This window comes from Malaclemys terrapin, chromosome 23 (assembly GCF_027887155.1).
Source record: "Malaclemys terrapin pileata isolate rMalTer1 chromosome 23, rMalTer1.hap1, whole genome shotgun sequence".
NCBI lineage: Eukaryota > Metazoa > Chordata > Testudines > Emydidae > Malaclemys > Malaclemys terrapin.
The window spans coordinates 10,318,042-10,339,156 of record NC_071527.1 but is presented as its reverse complement, the minus strand read 5'-3'; the positions used below and the strand labels follow the sequence as shown (position 1 = coordinate 10,339,156).

The 21,115-nt window shown below is 59.9% G+C and overlaps 2 protein-coding genes across 2 annotated transcripts; one reads left to right on the top strand and one right to left on the bottom strand.

Annotated features, from left to right (window-relative positions):
* The first annotated feature begins 3,407 nt into the window (after positions 1-3,407).
* On the top strand, positions 3,408-12,522 carry LOC128828369 (zinc finger protein Gfi-1b-like). The gene is made up of 7 exons (XM_054013014.1): positions 3,408-3,456; positions 5,218-5,298; positions 5,596-5,802; positions 8,729-8,934; positions 10,474-10,617; positions 10,903-11,068; positions 11,825-12,522. The coding sequence occupies exons 2-7, from the start codon at positions 5,226-5,228 to the stop codon at positions 12,037-12,039; spliced, it is 1,011 nt and encodes a 336-aa protein (XP_053868989.1). The 5' UTR covers positions 3,408-3,456; positions 5,218-5,225; the 3' UTR covers positions 12,040-12,522.
* A 122-nt stretch (positions 12,523-12,644) lies between these two features.
* TGFBR3L (transforming growth factor beta receptor 3 like) lies at positions 12,645-20,937 on the bottom strand. The gene is made up of 12 exons (XM_054013018.1): positions 20,651-20,937; positions 20,179-20,323; positions 19,475-19,664; positions 18,862-19,043; positions 18,297-18,458; positions 17,544-17,633; positions 17,009-17,182; positions 16,156-16,476; positions 15,386-15,524; positions 14,978-15,070; positions 14,577-14,687; positions 12,645-12,949 (listed from the first exon to the last, which is right to left on the bottom strand). Exons 1-12 carry the CDS (start codon positions 20,935-20,937, stop codon positions 12,765-12,767), a joined length of 2,079 nt encoding a protein of 692 aa, XP_053868993.1. The 3' UTR covers positions 12,645-12,764.
* Positions 20,938-21,115: the final 178 nt, after the last annotated feature.

Genomic DNA, 21,115 nt, shown 5'->3' with positions numbered 1-21,115 from the left:
CTTGCACCAAGCCATCCTGCCCAGCCCAGAGCGAGATCTATGCAAACAGCCTCCCAGCTGAGACAGGAAGTGGGCAGGGGAATTGGGGCTCCCGTGAGTCAGAGCAGAACCAGACGGCAAGGGAGTGAAACTGGCACATGGCTGACACAATGGGGAGGATGTTCAGAGGTGCATGTTGCAAGAGCTGCTTGAGGGATTGAGAGCTGGACCTGGCAATGCCCCATGCGGTCAACTATTATCCAGGCAGGTAGTTCGGAGCAGCTGACTGCAGGTGGGGCATTCTGTCAAGATCTTAAAGCCCTGGCTGCCTGCGTGTAGGCCTTAAAGATCCCTCTGCAATAGCAGTGTGTGTCCTGGCCAAAACCTCCCCCCATGGCTGTGATTCAAGCTGATAGCTCCACCCCAGAGGTGGCTGCATTCTAACAGTGCTGGGTGTGCATCGGTTGGGATAGAGGGGCTGCTCCTGCCTTCTTCCCTGCCTTCTCTGAATTTCTGGGTCTGGAGGTGTGGAAGAGGCAGCAATTCAGGCCTCTTGCTGTTGTGTTTGCTGGGGCCCATCCAGCACTGCTCCTGTGCCCCCATCCATTTCAGCTATCCCCATCCACTGCAGGGCTGGGCCCATCCAGGGCTGCTCCCATCCCTCTATCCATATGGGCCATTCCCATCCACTGCGGGACTGGGCCCATCCAGGGCTACTCCCCTCCCTCTGACCAACCATATCGGCTGTTCCCATCCATTGTGGGGCTGGCAAATAGGGTCCACAAAAACCAGCACACTAGGGGAGGAGCTGCCTAAACTAGCCAATGGGGCGATGCTGATAAGAGGGGTGTGTCTGAAGCCCCGCACCCTTATGGAGTTCGGCACAAATCAGGGCTGCGGTAGGTGCCTCCACCCAGTAGCAATCCACAGCTGGGAAGCCCTCCGCTGGGGGCAGGCGCCCAAGCTGGTTGTGGTGAGAATCAGAGCGGTGCCTGCTTCGCTGCACAGCAGGAGGGGTGATGCTGCCCCCTTACACCTTTAGCCCAGTGGCTTGAGCACTCAGCTGGGCTGTGGGAGACCCCTGTTCAAATCCTCACTCCCCCACAGGCAGAAGGGGGATTGCACCTGCGTCTCCCACATCCCTGCTGAGTGCCCGTCCACTGGCCTAAAACATTGGGCGTGGTACCGCTGCCTTCTCTGGCTGGAGTTTGAATGGGACCTAATCCGGTGGGTAGCCTCCAAGGCTGACTATCGGCTCGGGCCCTGCAGTTGAGGCAGGTGCTCCTCTGCTTATCTTCCCGGGTTCACAGACGTCTGGAGCTTAGGCGCCGGTCAAGTAGAGAGAGGCAGCAGTGCACGTGCCCAGAGGCTGAAACTTGGTGCCAAAGGAAACTTTACTCTGAAAACATAGGTGCCAAGTTTAGGCACCTACAGGGTTTGACAGCAGCCAGCAGGGGTTTTGTGGATCACAAGGGTGCATAAAACTGGGACTTATGTAAGCAGGGGAATGGTCCTGCTATTGTGGGGAACTTTCCTGCCTTATACACGACCCCTGTGGAATGGGCTGGTGAAAGGATCTGAGTCCTCGCTCCCACTGCCTTTACCCAGAGGCCTGTCTGACCTCGAGGGCTCCCCTTCCACTTCCTGTGTGGCAGTCCTCATAACCCCAACAAGGCTGGGCCCAGGATTCCTGGGAGGCTTGACCCCCAACCTTGTCATGGTCACTTCGGGCAGGGGCTAAGCTGGGTGTCCCCACTCTGGGGTGGTCTCTCTGCACTGGATGCTTCCCTGACCCACTGATCATCACATATAGTTCAAAGCAAATACAATTTATGTAACACCAATCAATTTTTAATAACTAAGGCAATCACATGACTCTGTGGTACGGGGACATCACAACCAGCCATCTCTGGAATGTAAGGGCAGTTCACAGCCCGTCCCTCACATGTCCTAGGTCTCCTGCCCAGGCCCTGGCTGTGCTGCAGGGATGCTGCGAGTTGGACACTTGCTCTGGTGGTGGCCACACGCCCTCTGGCTCTAGGTGGCAGGACCCTTGTTCCCAGGGTCAGTCCCCCGTCAGGGTTATGATCCCCCTCCACGTCTGGCCTGCAAGGCCTCTTGGCTGGGGGCATCTCCCTGCGCTGCACCCGCTGTCCAGGTTCCCCCCTCGCTCCCCACAGTGCTCACTGCTCCAGCCCCAGCCCCAGCACTGCTGCTGCTCTGCCTCCAGCTCCCTGGGCTCTTCTCTGGCCCCTCTGGCTCTGGTTGCTGCAGCTCTGCTCCCAGCACAGGTCTGCTCCCGGGGCTGCATCTCTGGTTCTCTCTGGCCAGCATAGCTCTGCTCCCCAGCTCAGCTTGGGCCCCTGCTCTCTCCTTTGCTCAGCCCTGCTCTGGGCCAGGCAGTTCCAGCTCTCATGGAGGATGGGACCCCCCTGGCCTCCTGACTCCCTCATTAGCCTGCCCTGCCTTGTCAATCAGGCTGACCTGGAATATTGGCATCTTCCCCATTGCCCCTGGGGACTGTCAGTCTCAGGGTCCTGATTTCCCATTGACCCTTCCCCTTCCTTTTGGTACTGGGAGCTAGCAACCAACCCCCTCCCCCCCCCGCGCACACACACACACACACACACATACACAGTTTTAGTAAGGGGCCAACAGCCCCTTACACTTAGACACGTGAGTACCTCTGTGAATCTGGGCCTCAGTTTCTCAGCTGTAAAAGGGGGATTTTACAATTCTCCCATCTATTTAAATTGTAAACTCCTGTGAGCAGGAACTGGCTGTCTGCGCAGCACCCAGCACAACGGGGCCTCCAGTCTCCCTCGCTGTCTGCACAGCACCCAACATGACAGTGGGGGCGAGAGTTCCATCGCAATGATGTAGTTGGACTCGAGATCTGCTCCCGCCGGAGGTTTTTGTAGGCTCTACACAAAAGCAATTCCTCGTGCTCCCCCTGCTGGCCCTGCAGTGAACTGCCAGTGTTTTCAGAGCACAGATTTCTGCCCAGGTTCGTAGGTAAAACAGAGATGCCGTGCGTTATGGGCTGGCGGAAAGAGCCTGATCAACAGATGGATGAGATCTCTAAGCTGCAGCATGAGGACAGTCTGGGCCCATCGCCTTGCCTTGGGGCAAGAGAGAGTGCGTCCAATCTAAGGCCCTTCTGCTGATGCCCCAGTTAACTGCAGCAGCCTCAGCTCCCTGCTGAATGCACAGCTGGATCAGGGACCGCTGCCACTAGACACCCCCGCCCCCTTGCCTCCAGCCAGTGGTTTCTGCCTTGCAGCTGGCAGTTGGGCGTCTGTTCGGATCAGAAGGAAGCCAGCTGTGGTTTGCAGCGGGGAGCGTTAGCCCCCGTCCGGCAGCCTGATTGGCTGCGCGTCATGCGGGTGCTCTGCCCTGCCCCGGCTCTTGGGCTGAGATGGCAAAGGTGGTGGAATAGCCACCCGCAGAGGCTCCCCCACAGCGTGGAGGCTGCAGGTGAGTGAACCCTTGGGGGTGAGAGGTCCATGCGAGTGCCTTGCCACGGCTCCCTTACTGCCAATGGATTGTGTCTGTCCAGACTGGGTACAGTTGGGGCTTCCACATGGCAGGAAATAGCGTAATTAGACACATTGGGGCCCTTTCAGGCAGTACACCTTGCAGGGATGGGTGCCGGGAACAGAACCCAGGCATCCTGACACCCAGCCCCCAACCTGTAACCACTAGACCCCACTGCCCTCCCAGAGCAGGGGATGGAACCCAGGAATCCTGAGCCCCAGCTCCGCCATGCCTTAACCCACTCCCTTCCTACAGCTATAAATACAAGCCAGTTCTTTCTATCCCACCATCCTGACCAGCTGTCGCTCCATGACCCCGACCCCACCCGACCCGCACTGTGCTGGCTCCTGCTCTGCCCCTGGGGGGCCATGTCTGGAGCTGGTGCTGTGCAGGGGGCTTGCTGGTACCACTTACTCTATCATCTCCCACCCCGGGGGACAGTAAGTATGGTACTTGGAGTCTCTAAAAGCAGCCAAGCCCCCAGCTCCTGGGGGCCAGTGTCGCTCGGTGGGCGCTGGGGAGCTGGGATGGCTCCTGCACCAGTTTTGTGTAGGAAAACTTCATGCAGTACCTTGGGCCAGATGCCCAGCTGGTGTAAACTGGTGTCACTCCTTTGGCATCATTGGGGCCGGATCCCCAGGCGGTGGAAATCGGCTGTTTTCATTTGGAGCCTGGTTGATTTACACCAAACAAGCTCTGGCCCATTTGTACGGCAACTTTGTGGCTGCTGTCCAAGGCGCAGCATAGATCTAGTCTACTGTTTCCAGGTGAGTGAGGGGAGTGGGTTTAGTAGCTAGATGGGGGCTGGGAGTCAGGATGCCTGGGTTCTTTTTCCAGCTCTGGGAGGGAAGTGGGGTCTAGTGGTTAGAATAGGGAGGGCTGGGAGTCAGGACTCCTGGGTTCTTTTCCTAGCTCTGGGAGGGGAGTGGCGTCTAGTGGTTAGAATAGGGAGGGCTGGGAGTCAGGACTCCTAGGTTCCAGTATCAGTTTTGGCACTGTCTTGCTGCATGACCTCAGAACAGGTCTCTTCACAATCCGTTAACTGAGATACACTGACCTGCCTCTCGGTGGGCCAGGCAGGTGTCATTATGACTAACCCTGAGTGGTGTGAGGTAGCATCTGATCGTTCCTGGGGACAGGCTTGTCAGCCCCATGGTTTATCGGGCACCCTTGTGCATGGGGTTGTACAAACAAATGCAAAGCCTGGTCCCTGCCCTCAGTACTGTCAGGTCCAGGGCTGGAAAGGGCATCTGGAGCTGTGAATTGAAGCACTTCACAGATGTTAATGAACTGATGGGGTAATTGAGGCACAGAGAGGGGAAGGGACTGGCTCAAGGTCACACAGCAAGTGAGAGACAGGCAGAACCCAGGAGTCCTGACCCCCAGTCCTTCCCCAACCCCTCTCAAACCATGAGACCACACTCCCCTCCCAGAGCTGGGAACTGAGCCCTGGAGTCCTGACCCCAGTCCTGTCTGCAGAGGAGAATGACTGAGGGGCAGGAGATGGGAGGGGTCACTTAGCAACTTGCCCCTACTGGGACCCACTACAGACCAGCGACAGGTTAAGCCTGTCCAGGCCGTTCCCAACTGGCTCAGTGCCCCCCGCAGGCCCCATGGGGCAGGGGCTGGGCCCCCCCGCAGGCCCCATGGGGCAGGGGCTGGGCCGGCCACATAGTGACGCCGCCTCTCCCCATCTCACAGCTGCCAGAATGCCGCGCTCCTTCCTGGTGAGAAGCAAGAGGGGCCCAAACCACCCGGGGCAGCGACTGGAGGGTCTTGGCGGTGAGTGGGGGGGGGGAGGGCTGAGCTGGGGCAGCAGGCGAGGGGAAAGAGTACCCTCAAAGGGAGAATGCAGGGGAGGGGAATGGGAGGGGGCAGGCAAGGGGAGAAGGGCGCCCTCTACTGGAGAGCAAGGGAGGAACAGGGAATGGGAAGGGTGGGGCTGGGTGAACATGGAGAGAACCCACCAAACACCCCTGTGATCTCACCTGGAGGCCGGGGGTTCGCCTGCCCTGCCCAGCCCAGGGTTGGGGGTGGAGGGGAGGCTCAGAGAATCTCACCAGCAAATCCTTCTTCCAGACCCAGCCTGGGGAGCACCCCGAGCAGGGCCGGCACCGGCCCAGCCCCCCAAGCTGGGGCAGGGGGCAGAGGAAGGGAGCAGAGCCCATCCCAGGGCCTTGGAAAGCTGCGGGGTGCCAGATGGGGAGGGGGCAGCCAGCCAGCCGCAGCGCAGCCCCCCTTCCGAGACGGACTTCAGCCAGAGCTGGGCCTGTCGGCCCCTGCCAGGTAACCCCCCACCAGCCCCAGCCCCCCCACCCGGGGAACCCCTTCCAATCACACTTTAAATGACTGCTTCATGGAGCAGCTGGTACAGGAACCCACAAGGGGAGAGGCAACTCTAGATTTAGTCCTGAGTGGAGCGCAGGAGCTGGTCCAAGAGGTAACTATAGTAGGACCGCTTGGAAATAGTGACCATAATACAATAGCGTTCAACATCCCTGTGGTGGGAAGAACATTTCAACAGCCCAACACCGTGGCATTTAATTTCAAAAGGGGGAACTATGCAAAAATGAGGGGGTTAGTTAAACAGAAGTTAAAAGGTACAGTGACTAAAGTGAAATCCCTGCAAGCTGCGTGGGCGCTTTTTAAAGACACCATAATAGAGGCCCAACTTCAATGTATACCCCAAATTAAGAAACACAGTAAAAGAGCTAAAAAAGAGCCACTGTGGCTTAACAACCATGTAAAAGAAGCAGTGAGAGGTAAAAAGACTTCCTTTAAAAAGTGGAAGTCAAATCCTAGTGAGGCAAATAGAAAGGAGCATAAACGCTGCCAAATTAAGTGCAAGAATGTAATAAGAAAAGCCAAAGAGGAGTTTGAAGAACGGCTAGCCAAAAACTCCAAAGGTAATAACAAAATGTTTTTTAAGTACATCAAAAGCAGGAAGTCTGCTAAGCAATCAGTGGGGCCCCTTGATGATCGAGATACAAAAGGAGCGCTTAAAGACGATAAGAAACTAAATGGATTCTTTGCTTCAGTCTTCATGGCTGAGGATGTTAGGGAGATTCCCAAACCTGAGCTGGCTTTTGTAGGTGACAAATCTGAGGAACTGTCACGGATTGAAGTGTCACAAGAGGAGGTTTTGGAATTAATTGATAAACTTAACATTAACAAGTCACCGGAACCAGATGGCATTCACCCAAGAGTTCTGAAAGAACTCAAATGTGAAGTTGTGGAACTGTTAACTAAGGTTTGTAACCTGTCCTTTAAATCGGCTTCTGTACCCAATGACTGGAAGTTAGCTAATGTAACACCAATATTTAAAAAGGGCTCTAGAGGTGATCCTGGCAATTACAGACTGGTAAGTCTAACGTCGGTACCGGGCAAATTAGTCGAAACAACAGTTAAGAATAAAATTGTCCGACACATAGAAAAACATAAACTGTTGAGCAATAGTCAACATGGTTTCTGTAAAGGGAAATCGTGTCTTACTAATCTATTAGAATTCTTTGAAGGGGTCAACAAACATGTGGACAAGGGGGATCCAGTGGACATAGTGTACTTAGATTTCCAGAAAGCCTTTGACAAGGTCCCTCACCAAAGGCTCTTATGTAAATTAAGCTGCCATGGGATAAAAGGGAAGGTCCTTTCATGGATTGAGAACTGGTTAAAAGACAGGGAACAAAGGGTAGGAATTAATGGTAAATTCTCAGAATGGAGAGGGATAACTAGTGGTGTTCCCCAAGGTCAGTCCTCGGACCAATCCTATTCAACTTATTCATAAATGATCTGGAGAAAGGGGTAAACAGTGAGGTGGCAAAGTTTGCAGATGATACTAAACTGCTAAAGATAGTTAAGACCAAAGCAGACTGTGAAGAACTTCAAAAAGATCTCACAAACCTAAGTGATTGGGCAACAAAATGGCAAATGAAATTTAATGTGGATAAATGTAAAGTAATGCACATTGGAAAAAATAACCCCAACTATACATACAATATGATGGGGGCTAATTTAGCTACAACAAGTCAGGAAAAAGATCTTGGAGTCATCATGGATAGTTCTCTGAAAATGTCCACGCAGTGTGCAGAGGCGGTCAAAAAAGCAAACAGGATGTTAGGAATCATTAAAAAGGGGATAGAGAATAAGACTGACAATATATTATTGCCCTTATATAAATCGATGGAACGCCCTCATCTCAAATACTGCGTACAGATGTGGTCTCCTCATCTCAAAAAAGATATACTGGCACTAGAAAAGGTTCAGAAAAGGGCAACTAAAATGATTAAGGGTTTGGAACGGGTCCCATATGAGGAGAGATTAAAGAGGCTAGGACTCTTCAGCTTGGAAAAGAGGAGACTAAGGGGGGATATGATAGAGGTATATACAATCATGAGTGATGTGGAGAAAGTGGATAAGGAAAATTTATTTACTTATTCCCATAATACAAGAACTAGGGGTCATCAAATGAAATTAATAGGCAGCAGGTTTAAAACAAATAAAAGGAAGTTTTTCTTCACTCAGCACAGTCAATTTGTGGAACTCCTTACCTGAGGAGGTTGTGAAGGCTAGGACTATAACAGCGTTTAAAAGAGAACTGGATAAATTCATGGTGGTTAAGTCCATTAATGGCTATTAGCCAGGACGGGTAAGGAATGGTGTCCCTAGCCTCTGTCTGTCAGAGGATGGAGATGGATGGCAGGAGAGAGATCACTTGATCATTGCCTGTTAGGTTCACTCCCTCTGGGGCACCTGGCATTGGCCACTGTCAGTAGACAGGATACTGGGCTAGATGGACCTTTGGTCTGACCCGGTACGGCCTTTCTTATGTTCTTATGTTCTTATGTTATGCCCCTGGGGGGCAGTGGCAGGCAGGTGGCCAGTTCTGTGACGGGAGCACCTGCCCCACTGGGAACTGGACTGAGACCCACCAACCTCATCTTACACAATGGCAACTACCCGGGTGTGTCCCATTCCCCACCCTCTGAGCCAGCCAGTCCCTGGGGCCAGGCCAGATCAGATCAGAGCCGGCGCCCCATGGAGGGGAAAGGCCCCATGTCCCAATCGCTGGCCCCCTGAGCCAGCCAGAGCCAGCGTCCCCTGAAGGGGAAAGGCCCCATGTCCCAATCACTGGCCCCCTGAGCCAGCCGGAGCCGGCACCCCCTGGAGGGGAAAGGCCCCATATCCCAGTCCCCCACTTGCTGTTTCCCCATAGGCGTGAGCAGCCCCCCAGATGTGTCGTTCAAGCCCTTCTGGAGCAGCTACCGTAGCCCTGAGCTGCAGCAGCTGGTGCAGAGTGTCCTGCCGCCGGCGCTGGGCTCCAGGAGGGAGCTGGGCAGGGATGCTGAGGGGACCTCTGGCCTCCTGGGATCTCTCCTGCTCTTCTCCAAGCCACCACACAGGTGCAGCTGCTGTGACAAGGTAACGCCCCCCACCCCACAAGGGACTGGGCTGAGCCCCTCGCCCTGCTGACCCTGGGAGCTGAGGCCTCCCTGCGTGATCAAGCTCTGGGAGCTCCATCCCCCTCCAGCGCTTGGCCTCCCCTCAGGGCTGCCAGCAATGGGGCTGTTTGGAGGCTCCTGCCCCTGGGAACTGGCTGGAGAACCCTTCCCACCTCACTTCACGTGGGCACACTGCCTGCCACTTCCAGCTCAGGCGGAATCAGATCCACCGCCCCCTAGAGGGGAAAGGCGCCATGTTCCATTCCCTGCCCCCTGAGCCAGCTAGTCCCACCCTGGGACAAGATGGGAGCTGGCGCCCCCTAGAGAGGAAAGGCCCCCGTGTCCCGTTCCCAGCCCCCACCTTTAAACAGAGCTGAGTGAAGCCCTCTCCCCATACCCAGCCTGGTGCTTCCCAGTGTGGGGCTGCGCTGCCCCATATGCCAGGCTCTGGCGCTGCCCTGGGGTGCATTTACCTACCTGCCCAGCCGCTCCTGCCCTCTGTGTGCAGTATCGCCCAGCCTATGGGGCACTATCACTGGGGGCGCAGGGTCGACCCATTGGGGGCCCGATACCCAGCACTCTTGGCTCAATGATGCACCTGGGGTGGGGGGGGGTGAGGCCCCAGCTGTGGCCCCATCAGAACAAACGCAGCACAAGCCTTTCACCCCTGCAGGGCCAGCTCCGACCCCACTGAGTCCAACAGCCAAAGCCCTGCTCGCACTCAGGGGGTTGGCTCAGGGCTGTGAGCTGGGCCCAGCTGCTGGCTCTGTGGTAGCCCCCATGAGTGTCATGAGTTTGGGGCAGGTCTGAGCCCCTTTCTCAGTGCATCTGTATCATCCCAGCGCCATTTCCCGGCCCTGGCATTGTAGTGGCCGCACTGACCCACCCCACAGGCTGCTAGGGGTCTGTAGGCAGAGGGGACAGCTGGGATGGGGTCTCTGGGGCAGGCACAAGTGGCTGCGTGGCCTAGTGGACAAAACACCAGACTGGGACTTGGGGACCAGGGTTCACTGATCTGCTTGGGTGAGTTCTTCCCCTCCCGCTCTGTGCCTCAGTTTACCCTTCCACACTGTGTCTGTTTAGAGTGTGACCAGGGCATGTCGCAGTCTGTGCAGGGCTCAGTGTTGGGGGCCCTGTCCCAGTAGGGGGCGCTAGGTGCTGCCATGCTGTGTAGTGGAAACTCGCCCTGCTTGGGTGGAGGGGCTGGTAGCTACCTGGTCCCAAGCCCCATCCCTGCCAGGGGCTGCCCGGCCAGCTCCTTTCCCCAGTGTCGGCTTGTGGGCGTGGGGCGGGTAATTCTGAGGGTTCCGGGTCAGTGTCACGAGAGGGTGGCTGTAGAACAAAGGCAGGTTACACAGGCTGGCCCCAGCAAATGTCCAGGCACCAGAGGGTGGGTTCAGTCACTGCTGTGATGAGTTTGGGGAGGTCTCAGCCCCGCCCTACATGTCCACCACCAATTCCAGCCCATACATTTGGGGCAGGCTCCCCATGTTAAGCCCATTTCTCTCCCCACCCGCAGGGCCTCCCTGCAGCCCAGCACCTAGGCAGCCACCTGAAATGCTCAACGCTCTGCAGCCACATGGCCCCATGGCGGATGTGTGGACATCCAGGCGGCCTGCAGCACCAGCCTGCCCCTCCATGCCCGGGCAAAGGGAAGCCAGAGGTTGGTGAGGCCTGGAGGGGGGAGGGGTGTGGAACGTGATGGGGGTTTAGAAGTGGATCTTTTGCAGCAGTGAGGGGTTTGGGGGGCTGGATGGGCATCCATTTGGGCAGGTGGCAGCCATGGGGCTAACATTGGGGGGGACTGGCAACGTGCCATGGGGTTGGGGTGAAAAGGCAGGGCTATCTTGGGGAGGCCACTGGAGGAGGCCAGGGTTTCTGCAGGTCATCCCCTCCTCCCCCCCGCATCCCCCCCACCCCGGGCCCCAGCTGATGGGTCTCCCTGCAGGTGAGGCACTTCCCCTGCCGGATCTGCGGGAAGCAGTTCAAGCGCTCATCCACGCTCTCCACACACCTGCTCATCCACTCGGACACGCGCCCCTTCCCCTGCCCCTTCTGCGGGAAACGCTTCCACCAGAAATCTGACATGAAGAAACACACCTTCATCCACACAGGTGAGGGGCAGCCGGCTCGGACTCCCCCAACCCCCAGGACAGGGGCATTGGCAGAGATTTGGGGGGAGAGGGCACAGCTGGGACAGCAAGAGACTGCAGGTCGGGCTTGAGGGTCACCAGCAGAGCTGTGGGGGGAGCACAGGGCCAGGACAGCAGGGGCTGCGGGTCGGGATTGGGGGCACCGGGCAAGCTGGGGGTCAGGGCTTGGACAGCAGGGGCTGCAGGTGGGACTTGGGGGGCACCAGCAGAGCTGGGGGGAGCCCAGGGCCGGGACAGCAGGGGCTGCGGCTGCGGGCCGGGATCTGCAGCCTGCCTGAACAGCGGGACATTTGGTGCACGTGCCTCCGTGTCCTGCCCTGGACAAACTGGTCCCTCGCGCCTGCTCCAGCCTCCCGGCCCGGCCCCGCGCAACTCCATGGAGCAACATCACCATCTGGTGGCCTGATCAGGGAATGGCAGGTGAAGGGGGTCACAGAGCTGCAAGCATCGACTCCATGACCATACTGCAGCCCAAGCAGGATCCAGGCTGCGCTGGGCCCATGGCCGGCCGGGTAGGCGGGGGGCCTGGGCCCGTGGCTGTCTGGGTAGTTGGGGGCCCTGGGCCCATGGCTGGCCAGATAGGTGGGGGCCCTGCTACTCTAGAGTCCTTCCAGTCCTGCAGGACTCTGGATGAGTTCTGGGGCTCTCTGATGAGCCCTGAGGGATCCCAGCCCCTCCTGCAGCCCCCACCCCTAACCTCTCCCCCCCTCCCCGCAGGTGAGAAGCCTCACAAATGCCAGGTGTGCGGCAAAGCCTTCAGCCAGAGCTCCAACCTCATCACCCACAGCCGTAAGCACTCAGGGCACAAGCCCTTTGCCTGCTCCCTGTGCCCCAAGGGCTTCCAGCGCAAGGTGGACCTGCGGCGCCACCAGGAGACCCACGGGCTCTTCCACAGCCCCGGGGGCGGCCAGGTGCTGGGCGCCCTCCGCTAGGAGCTGGGCAGGTGGGGCCCCGGCCACCCGCCCTGCAGGGGGAGCTGTGGAGGCCAGAGGAGATACCCCAGAGTTGAGGGGGGTCCTGGATCATCCCCCAAGCTGCCATCACGCCCCATCCCCCCTCGCCTGTAAGGTGCTGCTGGGACCTGGAACCACCATGTGATGGAGTCGGCAGCCGGCAGGAGGACTCAGCTGCCCGTCCTTCGTGGGCCCCTCTTGCCAGCCAGACCATGGGTCCTCCCATGGCTGAAGGTGGGCACAGTGGGACAGTCAGGGGGCCTGTTTGGGGTGAGGGGGGAGCACCAGCCTGGTCGCCCTGGGGCTTCTCTGCATCTGGCTCCCTGCATGAGCATCTCCCCGGGGGCTGGGCTGGGGCAGAGGGAGGGGTGAGCTGTGGGCTGCACCCCCCGACCCAGATGCAGGGGAGAGATGTGAGCTGAGATCTGTCCTGTGCCCCAGTAAGCAGAGATGGCTCCTCAGCCCGTCGCTGTAACCCTCCCCTGGCTGCCGGCGGAGAATTAAAGGACATGAGGGGAAAGCAGCCTGCGTCCCGGCCCCTGGCAGCAGCGACGCCGCAAGCAATAACACACGGGCAGCGCCGGTGCGTCCTCCGCGGTCACATTTATACCCACAAAGCGCAAACACGTGCCGCAGCCGGCAAAGAACCAGCCGGTGCTGCAGCCCCGATGCCTGGGCGAGGCCTGCCGCCCGCTGGCCGCCGGTCACAGGGAGGGGACTCTTCGGGCCAGGTGGAGAGGCCCTTCCCCGAGTCGCCTCCCTGGCTGTGCTGAGCAGAGTCCGATGGGCTGCTGATCCCGGGAGCCGCAGGGCCGGGCGCCTGCAGGTGGTGATGGTGGGGCCGGTGCCAGCGTATCCCTAAGAGCATGGACAGGGAGGCCCCTGTGAGCTGCCAGAGGGAGACAGATAGATGGGTCAGTGGAGGCCCCCCCATCCGGGGCCACGGCCGGGATCTCGGCCCTCCTCCCAGCGCTCCAGCCAGTCGGGGAGAGCGGGGCCCCAGCTGGGCTCACCGCCCTCCCCCGGCGCTCCAGCCTGCCGGGGAGAGCAGAGCCGCGGCCAGGCTCGCCGCCCTCCTCCCGGCGCTCCGGCCGGGCGGGGAGAGCGGGGCCCCGGCCGGGCTCGCCGCCCTCCTGCCGGCGCTCCGGCCGGCCGGGGAGAGCAGGGCCACGGCCGGGCTCGGCGCCCTCCCCTACCGTGCTCCCCGCCAGGGGGCGGGGGGCGGCGGGAGGCTTTTCTGCCTGGGGCGGCAAAAAAGCCAGAGCCGGCCCTGCCGCCATCCACCCTATGCTCCCATCCCCTCCCACCCATGCTCCACCACACACCACAGCCCAATTCATCCCACACAGCTTAATGTCCCACCCTGCGGCAGTGAATTCCACCCACGCCGGGTGATTTCCATACACCCGGCCCCACGCAGGGCTGGGGTCCCATCTCCACACTTGCGGTACCACCTTCCTCAACTGGGGGGGTTATTTCCCAGGCAGCCCCAGAGGGGCGCTGAGCTTCAGAGTTCACTTTTCAGTCCCTAGTGCCTGCTCTGCCCCAGTGAGTCCCATGCCCTGCCTCCCTGCTCTGTCCCAGTGCGTCCCCTCCCCCCAACCCTGCCCGCTGTGCGTCACCTGCTCCCAACCCTCTCCCTTGCTCCCATAACCGTGCACAGGGGTATGCCTGGCAGCCACGTTGGTGTCTCTGGATTGTTCTCATTCACAGTAGAACCATCAAATCCCCCCCTGAACCCTGCTAAACTCCCAACTCCACAGAGGCCTTGTGGCAAGGAGTTCCACCGGCTCATAGCAAGGAACAAGGATTATCCCTGTCAAGACTGAATCCGCTGCCTCTCCCATCCTCGAGTGTCATCTGCTGCCTGGATTCATCCCACCCTGCCTTTGCCACCCCACTCCTTAGCTATAGACAGACAGTTTTATTTGATGCTAGCTAAATCCTTAGACCTCGTGGCAGGGAGTCCCGTAGGCTCTCTGTGGAACTTGTCACAAGACAGACCAAGCGCCTGGGGGTGGACCAGGACTGGGGCTGTCAGAGCTTAGGAGAAAGGGCTGGGGATGGCAGAGTGCCGGGATGGGGGCTAGGAATCAGTAACCCTTCAACATCCTGACTCTCAGCCTGCTCTAACCATTAGCCCCACAGGAGTCCTAGCTCGCAGCCACTCCCTGCTCTAACCTACTAGATGCCACTCCCCACCCAGAGCTGGGACAGAACCCAGGAGTTCTGGCTCCAAGATTCCCTCCCAGTTCCTTCCCAGAGTTAAGGAGGCTTTTCCTTGGGGCTCTGGGGATGCTGGCAGCTTTAGACTCCAGGGTACAGAGAAGAGTTCCCATGGAGTCCCCTGGTTTCCCCCCCACACACACACATGCATGTGACACATGACAAGCCCACTCCCACCCCCCAAATGTATTGGCTAGGAAGGAACCACTGGCATGGGGGGGAGGTATGGGCGGCAACTGGATCAATGGGGGCACCATCCATCTCCCGCCTCGACCGACAGCCCCTCCTACCTGTCCTGGAGTGAATGAGCCAGAGCCCCCCAGTGAGAGAGATGCCGATGACGAAAGCTGAGAAGACGATGCCCACCACGGTGGGCAGCTCCAGGCCCTGGGGCAGGGGGACTGTGGGGAATGGGGAGAGTGAGCCCCACAGCCACCCCCAGGAGCAGATGCAGAGCCAGTGCTGGTGGTGGGGGGGGGAACCCAGGAGTCCAGGCTCCCAGACTCCTCCTCCACCCTGCTCTCACCCAATAGCCCCCCCCCCAACAAGGAATAGAACCGAGGAATCCTGATTCCCAGCATGACCTCTGTTCCCACTGAAACCAAGGGGAGCTATATGCTCTCTGCAGCTTGCAAGGCAAGTGGGCCACCAGGGGACTTGGGGGGGGTGATTTCAAGAGGGCATCTCTTACCAGGGAGGGTCTCTCCCTGCTCTGGCCGGGGTGCCTCCTTCAGCACCTTCCCCCTCCTGCCAGCCAGAGGAAAGGGCACCGGAAAGGGATCTGCTGGGAGAGGACAAAGAAGCCAGAAACATTTTGAGAGAACAATGGAGACAGCCCCTAATCTCCTCTAGGGGGCGCTCTCCCCCGGCTGTCAGCGCTGATCCCAATGCCCCAGCCCAGTGCTAGGGGGCGCTGTGCACCAGGGAGCAGGGCAGGGGCTCAGTAGGGGGCACTCTCCCCTGGCAGTCAGTGCTGACCCCGGTTCGCAGCCCAGCGCTAGGGGGTGCTGCACTGCAGGGCGATTGCATCAGGGCCTTGGTGTGTTGCAGTCTCTGTGCCTGCTCCCATAACCAGCCCCCAGCCCATCCCAGGTCTCACCTGTTCCTGGGGTGGGTTTGGTGGCTCTGGTCAGGCTCCCCACCGTTACGATGATGGCTTTGGTAAAGGTGTACTGGAACCGCCCGCTGCTCGGCTCCCCCACGCGGCTGCTGGGGCATGCCCCGGCCTGGGGCCCACACTGAAACTGACAAGGCTCAGACAGGCACCTCGTCCCAGTACTGGATGCTCACCCCCCACCCCCAACCTTCCCAAGCCCAGCCTCTCCCTCCACCCTACTGGTCCCAGCCCTGAGGTCCCACCCACTTCCTGAGCCCAGCCACGCTGGTTCTAATTGGTATAGATCGGCACGGATTTGTCCTAGAGAAATTTTCCCCCTTCCCCCAGCTGCTTGCCAGGGGTCACAACTGTGGCCAAGAGTCCTGACTCCAGCCACTGGACCCCAAATTCCCCCAGCGCTGGGGGTGGAAGCCAGGGGGCCTGGCCCTGTAAACACTAGACTCCATTCTCCTCCCAGAGCAGCCCCTGCAGCGTTGAACCCACGGGCAGAGTTGGCCCCCTGGGGCACCCTCCCTCCGCCCCCAGCAGGGACCATTGTACTGGCCTGGGGGATTCAGCCCCTGCCCTCCAGGTGCTCCCAGCATTGCCTGCAGCCCAGGGTAGAAATCCAGCCTGGGGGACAACCCCTGGAGGCAAGGGTAGAACTGGGTCCACGCTGCCGCCTGAGCTAAAGGAGACCCCCCCCCCCCCCTTTGCTGCAGCAGTAGCTGGGCTTTTATCTTCCCGGTGTTATCCGGCAGCGTGGTACAGACCTTGGGGAGGACGCCCCCATAGGCTCCAACCTGGCCCTGGGGCTCCTGGGTGCAGAGGGCCAGGCGGCAGTGCAGGAATTGGATGGAGTCATTGTAGAGGGGCCGGAGCAGGAAGCTGAGGCGCTGTAGCTCCTGGGAGCTGGGGGACAATGCCCGGCCTGCAGCCCCCGTGTGGGGCGGGTGCAGAGAGACGTCGGGGTGGGCCGGGCAGCCCCCCCGCACCAGGATGTAGGGTGAGTCCAGCAAGGAGGAGGAGCTTGGCGAGAGGAAGCAGAGGCGGATGCTGAAGCTAAGCCCAGGGTCGAAGGCAGCCAGCGCAGCCTGCACAGAGGGTTGGGGAGAGCTCAGGAGGGGATGGGATGCCTCAGGCCAGCTGGGTCCCACTCCACAAACATGATCTCACCCCCACGCCTGGAACCCAGGAGTCCTGGCACCCACCCCCGTTCTAATCCCTGATCCTGCTCCCCTCCCAGAACTGGGGATAGAACCCAGCCCCCTGTGCTCTAAATCATTAGACCCCCGCTCCCCACCCAGAGCCGGGGATAGAGCCCAGCCCCCTGCTCTACCACCACCAATCTCACCTCCTGCCAGCTTAATATTGTAACTTTCTCCACAGCTCCTGCCCCAGAGCCTGGAGCAATCCCCCTGTGGGTGTGGAAAGGGCCTGGGGGAGAGGACCCCACAGCTCCAGCAGGTTAACCAGCCTGGTGGGGGGGGACCTAGCTAGCACAGCCCCTCATAGATCTACCCTCCCGAAGGTGATGGGGCCCTGGGCAAAGCCCCAGGCCTGCTGGGGTAGAGGGGAGGAGGATTCCAGTGCCATGGGGCTGGATGGCGCCTCCCCCGCAGTTACTTCCACAAAGACGCGGCTGTTGGCCGACACCGTGCAGGGTCCCTGGACCTTGGCAAAGGCCTCGGAGCTGTAGACCTCCAGGCTGAGCAGGACACGGCCCAGGTGAAAGGGCAGATCCGGGATGGGCTCAGCAGAGCGGGACGGCTGGCTCAGGGCTGGGGAGGAGCAGGAGAACTGTGGGAGAGGAGCAGAGGGTGTGGGGGGTATAGGGGACATGGGGACCAGCCCCCAGAACTCCAGTCCCAGAGACTCCCCAGTTATCTCAGTCTTCCCAAACCCTAGGACACCTCCCCAACCAAGGTTCTCCATTTCCCCACGGCTGCTGCTTGGTCCCCACTGAGCCAGGAGCCCTTGGGAGCCAGGAACCCCCAACCCAGCCCAGTGGGGTTCGCAGCGGGCCCAGTGCTGCTCCCAATAGTTTGGGAGGGAACCCACCAATCCCAGGTCCTCCCCTATTGAAAGGACCTGAGAGACCCACCCCACAGCGGCGCCAGAACCGCCCAGCCAAAGACACCTCCCCTCCCCCCTCGCCCACCTCAATGGACTCCGAGCTATCTTCAGCCTGTCCCACCAGGAGTGGGGGACCCCTGGGCACTGCCCCTGGCCTGCTGCCCTGGAGCACCACCTGGGGGGAGGGGAAAATGGGGGGAGGGGTGGGGAGCAACCAGCACAATCAGAAACATGGGAGCATCAGACGAGACCCCAGCACCCCAGGATGGTGGGGGCAGAGCCCAGAGCCAGGACCAATTCTCCCTGCCCCACAGAATTCCAGTTCCCCCAGTCATCCCATTAACCCCAGCCTCAGAATCATAGAAGATCAGGGTTGGAAAGGACCTCAGGAGGCTCTAGTCCAACCCCCTGCTCAAAGCAGGACCAATCTCCAACTAAATCATCCCAGCCAGGGCTTTGTCAAGCCGGGCCTTAAAAACCTCTAAGGATGGAGATTCCACCACCTCCTTAGGGAACCCATTCCAGTGCTTCACCACCCTCCTAGTGAAAGAGTTTTTCCTAATATCCAACCTAGACCTCCCCCACTGCAACTTGAGACCATTGCTTCTTGTTCTGTCAAGCCTTCCCAATCCTCACTTCTCCCACTCCTCCCCAGTTCCAGTTTCCCAGTGTCACCCTGTTCTCCAGCCCTGTCCAGCCCCCATTGGCCCTGTCCTGGTCCCCTCGACTCCCCTAACATTCTAGCCCCTTTGCAGACCCCCAGACTCTTTGACTTCACGTCTCCCCCCACCCACATGCACTCTCAGCCCCACATTGTGCCCCTTATCCCCCGGCTCACCGCATTCTGGTACCACCAGACGCCCAATGTGGGGTCCAGGGCCGGGATGCGCAGGGCACCGCAGCCAGCCAGGGGAGACTCCAGCAGGAAGTGGGTGCCATTTGACTGGGCTGCACAGCTGGGGTCCCGCAGGGTCACTCGGGCTGGGGAGAGTCTGGCAGCCTGGCCGAGGCGGGTGGGGGGAGACTATGAGACTGATACAGCCAGCACTGACTGGGAGGGGTGAGCGCCCCCTGCTGAGCCCCCACCTGACTCCCCGCAGCACAGCGCCCCCTAGTGCCACCCTGGGGCCAGCACTGACTGGGAGGGGAGAGCGCCCCCTGCTGAGCCCCCGCAGTACAGCGCCCCCTAGTGCCACCCTGGGGCCAGCACTGACTGCGAGGGGTGAGCACCCCCTACTAAGTCTCCCCCACTCCCTGCAGTACAGCACTCCCTAGTGCCGCCCTGGGGCCAGCGCTGATTGTGCGGGGAAAGTGCCCCCTGCTGAGTCCCCACCACACTCCCTGCAGCACAGCGCCCCCTAGTGCCGCACTGAAGGAACTGTTTATACAAGGGGATTCCTCACCTGGAGCATGTCCTTGTTGACATGAACAGCCACCCTATCGCTCAGACATGCCACAGACAGAGCTCCCGCCAGCCCCACAGCGTTTCTGCCTCCCGAGGCCGCCCGGCTCCTCTCCCAGACCATGGCGGAGATCTTGGCGGGTCTGGGGAGCGGGATGGAGGGGTGGGGGGCCTTGGGGTCCCCTAGCAGGAGAAAACAGAGTGAGGGGGCAGAGGGGAAGAAGGAAACAAGGCGGGATGGTGAACAGGGTGAGGGGACAGAGAGAAAGAGAGCAACTCTGCCCCCTGCTGGCTGGATTGAGAACTGCCCAGTTCTGTGTCCTAGTCCCCATATTCCCCCCCTTCACCATGGCACTGGGGTTTTGGATGTAATGGTGCCCTGGGAGGGGCAGACATGCCAGCTCTGAGGGCATTGTCAGGGGCATGAGCCTCGCCCATCACTGGGGGCCACCAAGGGTCTGGCTGTCCCTGGGGAGAGGGGGCCACAGGGCAGAACTGCAGCTCCCAGCTCCCCCCGCACTGGGGGCAGGGCAGGGTCTGAGTCAGGTGGGCCCCCTAATGGCCCCATGGCATTGCACCTTGTGCCCATTCCCTGCCCCCAAGGAGATACCTACCATCCAGCCCCACGATGACCAGGAACCTGTTCACCTGCTCAGCCTCTGTGTAAGATGTGATCCCAGGCAGCCCCTGCTCCATTGCCCAGGCCATGGGGTCGCTGGCATAGGCCAGGCCCAGGGACACGCTGCTGCTCACAGCCAGGTCCGGTTCTGGTTCTGTGCTGCTGACCGAGACCTCGTGGGATGCCTGTAAGGAAATGGAGGGAAGGGCAGAGTGACAGAGCCCAAGGCTAACCTGGACCCTGCTCCAGCTCAGGGTGATCAGGCTGAGGCTGGAGCAGGGCATCATGGGTAATGCTATACAAATGAGCAGACCAGGTGAACAAGGTGTCAGCGCAAGGAGTGGCTGGGAAGTTCCAGAGAGGGGCAGCTCCACCTCAGCCACTGAGTCAGGAGCCAGAGGGCTTGGAACCAGCAGAGCTGGGCTGGGCGCCAGGACTCCTGGGTTCACCTTAGCAAAAGGGGACACCAGGCCAGAGTGGGCTGGGGCCAGAAGGAGAAAACATATCAGAGGTTAAAGGTCATGAGGGCTCAGCAGACGCCATGGGGCATCAGGCCAAAAGGTCAGAGTCATGGGGGAGAGACTGGTTGGGGGGGAGGGGTCACAGGGGAGCAGCCTGTGTGCATGGAGGGGTTGTGGATGGGGGGCTGTTCCTGGCCCCTGTAACCCCTCTCCCATTCCCAGGGAGCCCCTCTCTTACCAGGATTCGCAGGCGCCCGGCCACGTGGTGGATTCGGACCAGCCAACTGGTGGCGCCCTCGCTCTTCAGCACCACGATCAGCTCCCGCTGGGGCGAGCAGCAGCCTCCGGGTGCTTGGAGCTCCACAGTGAGATGGGCTGGGGGCCTGGAGACATGGCAGGGACCCCCCCCAATCAACTGGGCTGGGAATTTCCTGCCATGGGGCTGAGCAACAAAAGGGGTGGAGGACCCCCCCAGCTCTGCCAGTGCCCTTCTATCTTGACCCAAAGCCCCCTCTGTCCTTGCTGTGGGCTCCCCCCACCCCCCAGCTTTGCTGGTGCCCCTCAATCCTGATGCGTAGCGCTCCCCACCCCACCCCATTATCCCAGCCCTGGGCTCTCCCCTGCCCCCAGCTCTGCTGGTGCCCCTCAATCCCAACCCACAGCCCCCCGCTATCCCAGCTCTGGAGGATGCTCTGATGTACGGTTCGTACCCGGGCATGGTTCCTTTGGAGAGGATGATGTGAACTTCAGGGTCCCAAGGGGGGTCAGAGGTCAGGCAGCCCCGCAGGGGCCGTGGTTGGAGGTCGGAGGCAAAGTGGGTCGGGGAGACGAAGTTCCTGCGAAGTTTGCAGGCACCTGGCAAGACCCCATCTGGGAGCGAGAATGCAGAGGGGCTGGGGAGGTTGGGGGAGGTTAACCCCAGAGGTCCCTTAAGGAATGGGGGATTCCTGGGGTAGATCCCCCAATATCTCCCTGGGATTCCCTCCCTCAGGCACATGGGGCTGGGTCCAACCGCCGAGGTCCCCTCCCCAACTGAAATGGGGTCCAATCCCCACCCCCCCTGGGTCTCCTCCCCGCACTGACATGAGGACTTGAACCCCACATCCCATGGAGCCCCTCCCCCCATTGACACGGGGGTCCAATCCCCAGCCCTCCATACCGTCTCCCAGCTGCAC